Source organism: Sapajus apella, unplaced genomic scaffold (genome assembly GCF_009761245.1).
Source record: "Sapajus apella isolate SASKATOON/1434 unplaced genomic scaffold, GSC_monkey_1.0 scaffold33, whole genome shotgun sequence".
In the NCBI taxonomy this organism is placed as follows: domain Eukaryota; kingdom Metazoa; phylum Chordata; class Mammalia; order Primates; family Cebidae; genus Sapajus; species Sapajus apella.
Window position 1 is genome coordinate 10,096,087 of NW_022436973.1, and position 12,433 is coordinate 10,108,519.

A 12,433-nucleotide genomic window follows, 5' to 3' on the forward strand; every position below is an offset into this window, starting at 1 on the left:
TCGGCTTCCTGGATGGCTTCTCTGGGTGTCCCAGGCATGTCCACACAGAGTAGCCGCAGCTATGGGCATACTTTGCCTGCTGGAATCGGTTCCCAGATTCCCAGGTGCCCTCGGCTCCTCAACCTGACACCTGGACACACACCTCACCCATGCCCTCGCTCGCACCCTTCCAGATCCACCTCCTCAACATCTCTCAAATCTGCCATTTTCTTCTTCTCTTTCCAACTTTTATTTTAGGTCCAAGGCGTATATGTTATATGGGTAAGCTGTGTGTTGTACAGATAATTGTGTTATCCAGGTAATCAGCATAGTATCCCATAGGCAGTTTTCAGTCCTCACGTTCCTCCCACTTTCTACCCCTCAGATCAGTCCAGTGCATATTATTTCCTTCTTCATGTCCATGTGTACTTAATGTTTAGCTCCCGCTTGTAAGTGAGAACACGAGATACTTGGTTTTCTGTTCCTGTGTTGGTTCACTTAGAATAATGGCCTCCAGCTGCATCCATGCTGCTGCAAAGGCCATGATCTCATTTTTAATAGCTGTGTGGTATTCTATGGGGTATAGGTACCATACTTGGTTTATCCAGTCCACCATTGACGGGCATCTAGGTTGATTCTATGTCTTTGCTATTGTGAATAGTGCTGCAGTGAATGTGCATGTGTCTTTTGGTAGAATGATTTATATTCCTTTGGATATATGCCCAGCAGTGGGATTGCCAGGTCGAATGGTAGCTCTGTTTTAAGTTCTTTAAGAAATCTGACTGCTTTCCACAGTGGCTGAGCTAATTTACATTCCCACTAGCAGTGTATAAGCATTCCTTTTTCCTGCAACCTCGTTGGCATCTGCTATTTTTTGACCTTTTAATAATAGCTGTTCTGACATTGTGCATTAAAAAAATTTATTTTTTGACAGGGGCTCACTTTGTCACCCAGGCTGGAGTGCAGTGGTGCGATCTTGGCTCACTGCAACCTCTGCCTCCTGGGCTCAAGCGATCCTCACACCTCAGCCTCCTGAGTATCTGGGGCCACAAGCACACGCCACCACGCCCAGCTAATTTTTGTATTTTTAGTAGAGATGGGGTTTCGCTATGTCAGCCAGGCTGGTCTTGAGCTCCTGGCCTTAAGTGATCCACCTGCTTTGGCCTCCCAAAGTGCTGGAATTAGACATGAGTCATCACACCCAGCCTTCATTGCAGTTTTAGCTTGCATTTCCCTGTTACAAATCTGCCATTTTCACTCCTGGCGTGGCAAGCTTGTGTGTCATTAACTGTACCTGGAGTGTTACATCTACCCTGAACTCCTCATCCCCCCTTCCTAAGGCCACCTGGGCCAGCCTTCTGACATCCACACGCACTTGAACATCTCCATGACCTGATCAAGGCTATTCAGATCTGTAAAGTAGAAGCCGAACTCTGTGCTATGGCCCCAACCACCCAGGCCAGGCTCTTTCCAACCCAGGAGCCCTCAAATGATGATGAAGGATGACAAGGCCCCCGATGCGGAAGAAGAGCCATTTTATTAGGTGAGGCACGTGGGATGTTACACACACCTGGTGGGAAAGGAGGGGGAGCAGGTTCCTCGGAGAGAAGGCAACTATGTCATCTTCCAGCTCATAGGCCAGTCATCTGTGAGCCCTGGGGAGCTGGGCAGAGGCAATGGACTGAGCAGCAAGAAATGATTCTGTTGGGGAAGACCCCAATTAAGATGGAGACTCAAGGTCAGTGAGTGTTACTGGTATTGGCTCACCATTAAACTCATGCCCCAAAGGCACAGGAGGAGGCTGAGACCCTGGGCAAGGTATCAGGCCTAGGATCAGGGCTCTGTGTGCATGTGTGTGAGCGAGCGTGTGTCTGTGTACCCACCTGTACTTGTGAGTGGTGAGTCCGCCGCTGTGTGCATGTGTGTGAGTGTGCTGGCGTGAGAGTGCATACGTCTGTATCAGTGGCCGTGTGTCAGGGTGGTTGCGTGTGTGTTTCTCTTGGGAGCTGTGTTGCTGTACTGCCTGCATCCTTCCACCTCTGCCAGCTTTTCTGTGGGTTTCTCTCTGCAGCCCTGTGTGTGCCTCTGTAGATGCTTGTCTCTTTCTTTGGATATCCCAAGCCCCCTGCTGCCTTCTACCAGGAGAAGAAGAGCCAGCCCCCAAAATCCTGGTGAGTGGGAAGCGGCACTCACCAGCTCAGCAGATGCCAGGCCCCTTCCTGGAAAGCTTAGACCTTGATGACAAACCTTAGTCCGTGGGTCAGCATGTCTAGAAAAACAAACAAACAAGAAAACAGACAAGAGTTGTGATCCCAATGTGAAGGACCCCACATTCCTCGAGGTGGGGGACAGGGAATGGAGGCCTCTGGAAATCCACGTGTGTTCAGCATACTTGGAGGAAGCCAGGCCTCCTTCTACCAACCAGCCCAGCTGTCCTCAGTGTCAAGGCTGAGGCAGGAGACAAGGTGTCTATCTCAAAACTATCTGGATAATTCTGGTGGAAAAGGAACCCAAAATGGAAAGAGTTGAGGCCAGAGGGACCTAGCATCCCAGGGCGTGCAGGGAAAAAACTCCTTCGGGGAAGTTGCAGCTCCTGTCCTGGGGGACAGAGGGATTGAAAGTAGGTACTTACTGACAATGTCATGCACCAGGGTGACGTCCAAGCCACTGAGAACCTCATTGACCAGAGGGCACACCTGACCGGGCAGAGAGGGGTGTTAGGCACAGTGGTTCCCTGGAGCAGCTGAATCCCCAGAGGGGGTTCTCTGGGGAAATTTCCTGTCATTTTTCTGTGTGAAAGTGATTCTCAGCAGTTCCACAGATCAATGACCACACAAGCACATCAGGCAGAAGGAGAAACTGGAGGCATGAGGGATGTTATGAAGGCCCCAAATCACACAACAAGCCCCGCGTTCCCTCTGTGACATCACATCTGATTCTGAATAGAGTAGAGGGCTCTGGTTATAGAAGACACCCAAGTGTAGGCTGGAAGACTGCCCGTGGTCATAGAAGGCTGGACAGGGAACTTCTCAACTTCTCAGAACAGGGGCCAATCCATTTCAGCTTCAGTGTGGACGGGCAGGGCCTGCCTAGAGCAGAGACTCATTGATGCATTTGGAAGGATGTATAAAAGAAACATGGACAGATGGATCAATGGACAAATAGATTGATGAATGGAAGTTACTTATCAAATCTGGGGACTCAGACCTACTCAGCCCAGGGCTTTCTTTCGGTGTGAGAGCTCTCAAATCCAAGGATCAGAGGATGCCCACCTTGCCCACTTACCTTGCCCTGAACCAGTTCAGGCAGGACGTTATTCAAGATCCCTGTGAGGCTGTCCAGAGGACTTTGAATGGGGAGGGGGCCAAGTCTGAAAGAGAAAAGTCATGGGCCTGGAGTTGGTGCGGAGAAGGCTCCAGAGGGGCCACTGTGAACCCTACAGTCTCAACATTCAGTCACTGAAGCCGAGCCTTGTCCATCTACACCTGCGGGCAGGCCGACAGCAAGGGTCCCATTGAAAGGGAGTTACGTTTGTGTACAGCAGTGCACACACAGGTCTGTGTAGAATAAACACATGGTTCTCAGAAAAAGCAGGTGTCAGTAAGGCTTTGCAGAGTCCATAAATGAATGAATACTACTTAGTATGTAGTTGTCATGAGGATCCAATGAGATGACACATGTGAAGCTTAATGTGTGTGTTCATTAAAAGTTAACCACGTGGGCAACTTTTGCGCAACAGTTATGACATAGTCTCCCCACGTGACAGGTAATAAGTAACTGAAATAAGTAACCTAGTTAGGATCCATGTCTATTTTACCCCTTACTGGGAAAAGCACTTTCACATCTATTATTTTGGTAGATTCTATCAATAACCACAATGCAGTTCCATATTGCAGCTAAGTAAGCTTAGACCTAAACTGGAGAAGCACTACCCAGGTTCACACAGGAAGCCCTCTATCCCCATTCCCTTATAATATGCAGTGTTTAAACTCCAATTTCTTGTTGCTAGATCCAGCATAAAATTAGTTAGCTTGGTCTAAGAAGGGATAGGATAAGTGACTATCTATCTATCTATCTATCCATCCATCCATCCATCTGTTCATTCTTCTCTCCATCCACTCAACCATCAAACCATCTGTCAGTTCATCCATCCATCCACTTGTCCATCCATCCATTCATCCCCCATTCATCCATCCATCTATCCATCCATCCATCCATCCATCCATCCATCCATCCTTTTCACCCTCCCTCCCTCCTATCCATCTTCCACCCTTTCTGCCTCTCACTCATCTATTCCATCATTGTCCCATCTTTCCAACCATCCATCCTTCATCACACCCTGTTATCTCTGGGCAGGAGAAGCTGCTCCTCTGGCCTCACCCATCAAGCAGAGAGATTTGCAGGCTTCCAGGGGAATGGGTGCAGTCACCAAGGACCAGGTGGATCCTCTCCTGCTTATCTCTCACGGCTAAGATTTCTGCAGTGATGTTCAGCTTCACAGCCAGCCTCAACAGATTGGCACCGACCAGGGGCCTGCAAAGGAGACAGCCCCACTGGTATCTGGCTCCACCACATTCCAAGGAAGAATATTATTTTCTCCTTGCCAAGAATGCCAGCCTCACCTCACTCCATCTTGCCCACAGTTGTACTTATGTCATTTTCTATCAGGAGAGACAAAGGCTCAAGAGGTCAACTGAGTTTCCCAAGTGACCCAAGGTCATTCAGCATAGCAGCAAATGAGCTGAAGTTGGAGGCTCAGGTCTGTTAGACTCCAATACCCCCGTTATGGCTACCCATGGTCACCAGGGTCTTCCTTTGTGAGCCATCCTCCCGTGCCCTCTTGGGACCCACTCACGTATTCACTTGGAGGTTGATGCCGAGAGGGATGGTGACATAGAGACGGTGGCCATCAGGGCTCTGCACAAGGCCAAGTTCCAGCAGCTGGGGGTCAGTGACCTTCATACTGTCCAGGGAGTAATGTTGGAGGGGGAAACATTAGCTCCTCTAGCTCCAAACCCAGAAACCATCTTTAACCCAACAGTACCCCTCCCAGAGGTAGAGCTCCCCACCCAGGATAGGGAGGCAGGAGGGGAGTCTTGTGGCCCAAGCCACATGGGTTCTGAGTCACACACCAGTCTTTTCCCACCCATTCCGTGGAACAGATCTGACACACACATGGCTCTTTCCTCATCTCCAGTCTATGAGTTATTCAGGACATCAACCATGTCTGGAATATATTTATGTCCTGTATGCCAGCTCAGAGCCTTACAAAGAAAGTGGCTACTTCATATGATTTGGCTGTGGATTAATGGGAAGGCGGGAAGTGGATGTGTGAGTAGATGGATGGAAGAGTAAGTGATTAGGTAGAAGGGTGGATGACTGGATGGATGCATTGGTCAGTGGATGAATAGAAGATGTGGGTGCAACTGGAGTGAATATGCACAAACATTTATGGGTAGGAATCACCCAACTTGTCAGGTGGCTGATCACCAATGTTTATCCTGGGGGTTGAGGAGCAGGGAGTCAGGGAGCATGCAGAAAGCGTGGGAGAAAGCCGTTCTCCCATTGTCCTATCTTCCCAACTATCCATTCATCATCACACTCTGTTGTCTCCAGGAGAAGCCAGCCCTCTGGCCTCACCCATCGAGCAGGAGGCTATTTGATGGGTGAGGCCATTCACTGAGCCAACCACTGTGCCATGTGATTCACACCTTTTCCAGTCCTCCCAGTAGACTTCTCTGTGGGTTCTATCAACTCTATTTTATAGATGGAGAAACCAAGCACAGAGAGACAGAGTGTCTTGTCCCAGGTCATCCAACAAGTACATTTGAAAATCAAAGTCAAGAAGTCTGTTTATCTGTCTCCAAGTCAGGGAGCAAGACCCTGGGTGGGTAGGATCTTAGAAATGGCTTTGATGCAATCCTATCCAGGACCCAGGCTCTCCCAGCTCACTGGCATCAAGCTTTCATTCTTGCTTTTTGCTTTGAGAGCTCTTGGATGTCTCACGGGAAACACCATGTTAGACCTTTCCGTGGACATCACACTGTTCTTCATCACACTGATATCATCAAGGTGGAAAGGTTACACTCTTGCTTACATCAAAGGACATCTGTGTTTTATGGGATTTCACAGGTGGGGAGAAAAATATGACCACAGTGTAGTGGGAAGAGCCTTGGCTTTGACTTAGGTAGGTAGAGTGAGAGCCTCACTCACTTGGCATCACTCTAGCAGTATGAACACAGGCATCTCTGTGCCTTGTTTTCCCATTTGCAAACTGGAGATGATTAAATTGACCTCAAAGGGTTGTCTTGAGGATTACCGAAGATGCTGGGGCCTCAGGACGTGCCTAGAACTGAGGGCATTGCTGGTTTGGGGAGGACTTGTGTCCCTGCCAGACTGGAGATGGTCTCAGAACTGAACCCTGGTTCCAGCTTCAGGCCACCCCCTCACTGCTTCAAGGCCACTGCCTGGGGCTGGCGGGTTCCCTGGCAGAAACCAAAGCTCTATTTTAGAACAACTCACTCAATGATGTTCAGGCCAGGGATCACTGACATCACTTTTCCAAGCAGTCCCCCAAGGAGGCCGCCGGAAGTGATTCCTCCAGGATTCAGGATGTCCAGGAGCGGAAGGTTTTCCAGAATTCCCAACAGGCCCCCAGAGAGCAGGCCATTGCTGAGGGCTGGAAATGGGCATAAGGGTCTCTGGGGGTCAGATCTGACAATTCTAGACCCTCAGGCTCCCTCCCCTATCCAGCCCTGTCCCTCCCATCTTTGCAGGGTTAGACACACACACACACACACACACACCCCTACCTGAAAGAGGTTGTCACAGACTCACCATTTGTCAAGATTCCTGCGAGACCTGTGGGACTCAAGGGCAGGGCTGGATTTACATTCAAGGGCAGGGCCTGGTCCAGGGGTATGGGCAGGCCTCCAAACTGGGCCATGGTCTGGGCTAACAGTCCATAGACGACAAGGAGGCCCCCAGTTTGAAACATCTTTGCTCTTGGTATCTGTGGACAGAATGACAAGTCCAACATGGCATGGATATCAGAGAGGAATTTATCCGCCACCTACCCCTGCCACCTGGGGGGGCGGTTGTCATGCGTTTGCTCGCCAGAACACCAGGGGGTGACCAGTCATAGCTAACACTGCTGAACAATTTCTCCTTGCCAGGAAACAGGCTGACTGCTTTACACAATTTCATCTTCATCACACCCCTAAGACAGGGGCACCTGTTACCTCCATTGCACAGGTGAGGACCGCTGGTCAGGGGTCTACAAAAGAGACAGCCCCACTGGTATCTGGGTCCACCACATTCCAAGGAAGAGGGTTTTTTTCTCCTTGCCAAGAATGCCAGTCTCACCTCACTCCATCTTGCCCACAGGTCACTTGTCTCATTTTTCAGTAAGAGAAACCAAGTCTCACAGATATCAAGTGAATTTGCAGCTGGAAGTTTCAAACGTACTCCCATCCCCTCTTGAAACCCACTTATGTACTACTGAGTGTGGGTAACTTTCCCCAAGTTCACAAGTACGCAGTGGAGAGAGGATTAGAAGCTAGAGCCATGTGAACGCTCTGTTGAATTAAGTAACCATCAGATTTATTCTCCAATTGGACTTGCCTGAATGGTTTGAATCATTGCTGCTCTTCAGACAAAGCAAATGAGAAAGGTTAAACATGCAAATGCTGAAGAGCTGAGCTGTTTTGCAACATCTCTGTTCAGTCCTTTGGCCTGAGCTCAGGCCATGATGGTTTGTGGATGCCCTTGAAAGTCACACAATATAGGGGTCGCATGGCCACAGCCACCATCTCAGGCAGACCTGTGTTGGGGAATTCCTGGGGCCATCCAAAGTCTTCATCGCATGCAAAGAACCAGGGGACCAGAGAGGGGTAGTGACTTTCCCAAGATCATATGATGAATTGATGGTAGAGCTGTGGTTGAAGGCAGGTCTCCCTGCAACCCTCCCTGATAGACATGCATTCTATCGTTTTGACACCATTCTCTTCTTGAAGCTGCCCTGGATGGAATTCTGGGCAATCCCTGAGGTCTGGCTTGAAGACCTCTCACAGGTCTATTTGGCAGCCAGCAAAGTTGTCCAGAGCTAGGGCTAGGACCTACACTTTGGAGACAACTGATGGCTTTGTGCAAAATTCCATCTTTTGGCTGACTCAGCTAAAGCTCCATCCTTGTGGTAGAAGGCTGGATATGAAAGGTCTTTTGGTCCAAAGAGCCAGATGTGCCCATCTTAGGGAGGTAACTTTGACCAGGGCCTCTGAATCTCTTTCGCACAACAGATACTTTATGAATCCAATGGAAGCTGAAGAGCCTAGTCTCAGAAAAATGCATCAAAGTGTATAAAATTGGGTAAAGAATTTTAGGAGGTTTCTGAATCACCTGTATCCACATTGGTAACCCCAAGTTAAACCTTTTGCCTTAAGGGCTTTGATTTAGGGCATGAATAGTGCTCATTTCTGTATCAATGCTACTGGTCCCTTAGGACAGCAGAGTGAATGGCCATCCCCACATCCCTGACATTGGCTGGGTCTGTTTCTCTCGCACAGCCCCCAGGGAGTGATCTTGAGTACAGTCTGCCTGCCCCACAGGGAGGAGCCTGAGATCCCTGCCGTCAAGGATAGCAGTGGGGCCAAAGAATGGATGGATCTTACCTGGACTTCTTAGAGGTCTCAGCAGCTGTTCCGGTCTCCTTTCTCTCCCCGACTCACTTCTGCTGAGGAGGCAGCCCCTTTTATAGTGTGGGGACCAGGAAGCGTGTGATTGGGTGATGGGCTTCGAGATAATCGAGAATTCTGCAATCCGGTGGTGTCTTTCAGGGCTCTCCAAAGTAAATAATTGCCAATCACATTAGCAGGTGGGACAGTTAAGCTATTTGGTCGACAAGACAAACAGAGAAAAACCTGAGATGGGATGTTACTCAAGACTTTATGGTTTGCTGAGCGGAGCCAAGGTTAGGGACCCACACTCCCAAGGTAGCTCGGAGCATTGAGAGGAGCAGCCAGTCAAAGCCCAGGAAGGGACCTCGGTCTCATCTCTTGTTCCCTTTCCTCTCCTGGTCTTGTTTTTTGTTTTTTTTTTTTTTTGGCTCCAATGGGAGGATTCTTTCTCCTAAAGTGTCAAAAGAGTCACACTGCATTCTACAACTGGGCTGTGTCTCAATTCCAGGGCATGGGTCTCCTGTTCCAGAGCCCCTACTGCAGGTCAGGAGCTCTCCGTCCTCATGAGAACCCCAGGAGGGAGAAGTTACTGCTCCTCTTTTACAGAGGAGGACACCGAGACCCAGTGGAGACAAGTGCCCAAAGACCCAGAGAGGATGCAGCAGAGTTAGAATGCAACTCACTGGAGAACGAAAGCAACAAAAACAAGGCTAACGGCACACACTTGCCGAGCTCCTGCTGTACACCTGGCCTGCTGTGGCGTTCGCATGCAGCATCTCACAAAATCCTCCCAGCCCCACGTGAGGCGGGAATGAGTACTCCTGTTCTGCAAGTGGGAAACTGAGGCTGAGTGTGAGGCGAGCTGTCCAGAGATGGACTGCTGTCCTGGGGTGACATCCACACTCGGGTCATTTCCCCGAGTCACTGCACTGAGAGGCGGAGGTGCCTCTCCACACTTGCCGGCAGTTTTGATTTCCCCACCTGTGAACTTCATGTTTTCATGCTTCCCTTTTTATTTTTTAAATTTACATTTAATTTTTATTTTATGTTTTTTGAGACGGAGTCTTGCTTTGCCACCCAGGCTGGAGTGCAGTGGTACGAGCTCTGCTCACTACAACCTCTGCCTCCTGGGTTCAAGTGATTCTCTTGCCTCAACCTCCTGAGTAGCTGGAACTACAGGTGAGTGACACCACGCCTGGTAAAGTTTTTGTATTTTTAGTAGAGACAGGGTTTCAACATGTCGGCCAGGCTGGTCTTGAACTTCTGACCTCTGCCTTGGCCTCCCAAAGTGCTGGGATTGCAGGCATAAGCTACTGCGCCTGGCCACTTCCCTTTTTATATCCTGGAAAAGTCTCTCCAGGTTCCCAGGCCTGAGGGATCCTGTGGCATCCTGATCTCTAGCCTACCCTTTCTTCTTCCCTTCCCTAAATGGAGTAATCAGCACTTCTCCCCACCACTGGGGCCTTTGGAGTCTGTTTAGCAGGCCAAGGTCCTGGACCAGTGAGAACAGTTCTTACCCTGCAAAACCTAACACCTTATAAGCAAAAGTGGAGAGAGAAGGAAGAAATGTGCATTTATTAAGCACTGACTGCATGCCAGGTGCTCTCCATATTTGAACCCCATCTTCTTCAGTAGTATTGGTATTGTTGCCTCTCATATGCTGGTATTGGTATATGGTATTGTTGTCTCTCATATGTTGGATGAGGAGACTCAGGATCAGAAAGGGTGACTGCTTCCTGGGGACACACAATGAGTGAGTTGGAGTCAGTTGACCCCGCCACCCTCCATGTCTGTCTAAGTCCCTGGTAATCAGTGGGCCACACTGCCTCCCTCACACTAGGCCTTTGCCGGCCTGCTCCACTGCTCTCCAGAGTCTGGGTGGTGCCTCCAAGGGTTTAGGGCCGTGGCTTTGAACTTAGTTATCCATTCGAGGTCCTTGCTGGATTCTGCCCATGTCTTGTACATGGCAGTCATCCTCACAGTGGTTCCATCATATAACTCTTGTGGGTTGGGTCAGGTTGCTACTATCCTTGTGGGGAAACTGAGGCAGACAAAGCAAGGAAGTAGTTGAGTTTGTGCAGCCAGTTAGTGAAAGCTTACACCCTCTGGTTTGAGGTCGGGAGGCTGTGTCTGAATTGCATCAGGAAGCAGGTGAATTTGGGCTCAAACAGCCCTGGTTCAAATCCTCCAACCCTGGGCAGGTCACTTCAGTCCCCTGGACTTCAGTTTCCTTATCTGTAAAATGGGGAGAATAAAATCTGCCTCACAGTTCGCAAACTCGGACATTCACACAGCTCTCTGATTTATCTATACTTTACCATTTCAAATGCCATTTTGCTCAGTAACGGAAATGTCCCCATTTCCCCCTGGGGTTTCATGTCTGCGCCGCGGGCTTCGTTTGTGCCAAGGAGGCTGCCTGTCCCTGTTTTCAGCTGACAATACAGAGACAGCCACGTGCCATCTGCCCCTAGATTGCAGAGACACCATACTTCCCTCCTGGTGAAAGTTCCCTTTGGATTTAGCATTTACTTTCAACTCCTTTGTAAGACACAGAATCATTCTGCTGTTCACCAGTTCCTCGGGCCTGACCCAGGCCTGTGGGGGACTGCCCAAGCTCACCTGCCTGGATCCACCTACACCCTCCGGTGACCCCTCTCTCCCTGGGGTCTCATCCCTCTCCCAGCTCTGGGAGGGAGCGGGGACATGGACACCCTCTGTCCCTGGATCCCATACACGTGCCTGGGCCTCTGTTCCCCTCCTTCCATGGCCAGGTCTTCCTGGAAGCAGCAAGGGCCTGAGGCATCATCAGAACCCACCAGAACTACGCTCCTTCCAGTTCTCCTGGACGCTCACACTTCAGCAACCCAACAAAGCGCATTTTCTGGTCTTGCTTCAACACATTACGTGTGTGCTATTCTCAGACTCTCCTATGCCCTGAGTCTAACAAGTCAAAAGCCAAGATTATAAAAACAAAAACATTACAGTAAAATTGACGTCTTCTTTTGTTGTTATGGTCCTTTGAGTCTTAACACAGGTATAGTCAGCCACCATCATAATCAGGGTACAGAACAGTTCCATCCTCCCAAAAAGCACTCTCATGGGTCCCCTGCGGTCACACCCTGTCCCCACCTGCTGGCAACCACCTGGTTTTGTTCTCTGTCACTCCCACTTTATCAAAAACCCAAGCTCTTGAAACTCAAGAGCCTCCTTTCTCCTTCTGTGGAAACCGTCTTTCCTTGAGGCCACAGGGACTGCAGGCTCCATGCCCTGAAGAGGGGAAGGGTCTCAGGGCACCTGGAAACAGGTGGAAGGACACACCACGAACATTTTAAGAGGTTTTCCCACACTGGTGACGTCAATGCCCTCTCCATGTGTTTCTCAGAAACCCTAGGTGGTTCCTTTCCTTCCCGCTTCTCAGGTTGCAACTGTGTTTGAAGCCTTTGCTCAGGTTGTTTTGTCAATCAAGAGATCATTCTGGCCAGGCGCGGTGGCTCACGCCTGGAATCCCAGCACTTTAGGAGGCCAAGGCGGGTGGACCATTTGAGGTCAGGAGTTCAAGAACAGCCTGGCCAACATGGTGAAAACCTGTCTCTACTAAAAATACAATAATTAGCTCAGTGGTAGTGGCTTGCCCCTGTAATCTCAGCTACTCGGGAGGCCAAGGCAGGAGAATTGCTTAAGCCTGGGAGGTGGAGGTTGCAGTGAGCCAAGATTGTGCCCCTGTACTCCAGTCTGGGTGACAGAGTAAGACCTTGTCTCAAAAAAAAAAAAAAAAAAAA

At 49.7% G+C, this 12,433-nt stretch overlaps 1 protein-coding gene across 1 annotated transcript; it reads right to left on the reverse strand.

Moving 5' to 3' along the window:
• Positions 1 to 1,495: 1,495 nt before the first annotated feature.
• Positions 1,496 to 8,706, reverse strand: BPIFA1 (BPI fold containing family A member 1). Its single transcript, XM_032295248.1, has 9 exons — positions 8,649 to 8,706; positions 6,817 to 6,991; positions 6,502 to 6,658; positions 4,835 to 4,942; positions 4,360 to 4,512; positions 3,265 to 3,349; positions 2,612 to 2,675; positions 2,173 to 2,248; positions 1,496 to 1,642 (listed from the first exon to the last, which is right to left on the reverse strand). Exons 2-8 carry the CDS (start codon positions 6,974 to 6,976, stop codon positions 2,208 to 2,210), a joined length of 768 nt encoding a protein of 255 aa, XP_032151139.1. The 5' UTR covers positions 6,977 to 6,991; positions 8,649 to 8,706; the 3' UTR covers positions 1,496 to 1,642; positions 2,173 to 2,207.
• Between the last annotated feature and the right edge of the window lie 3,727 nt (positions 8,707 to 12,433).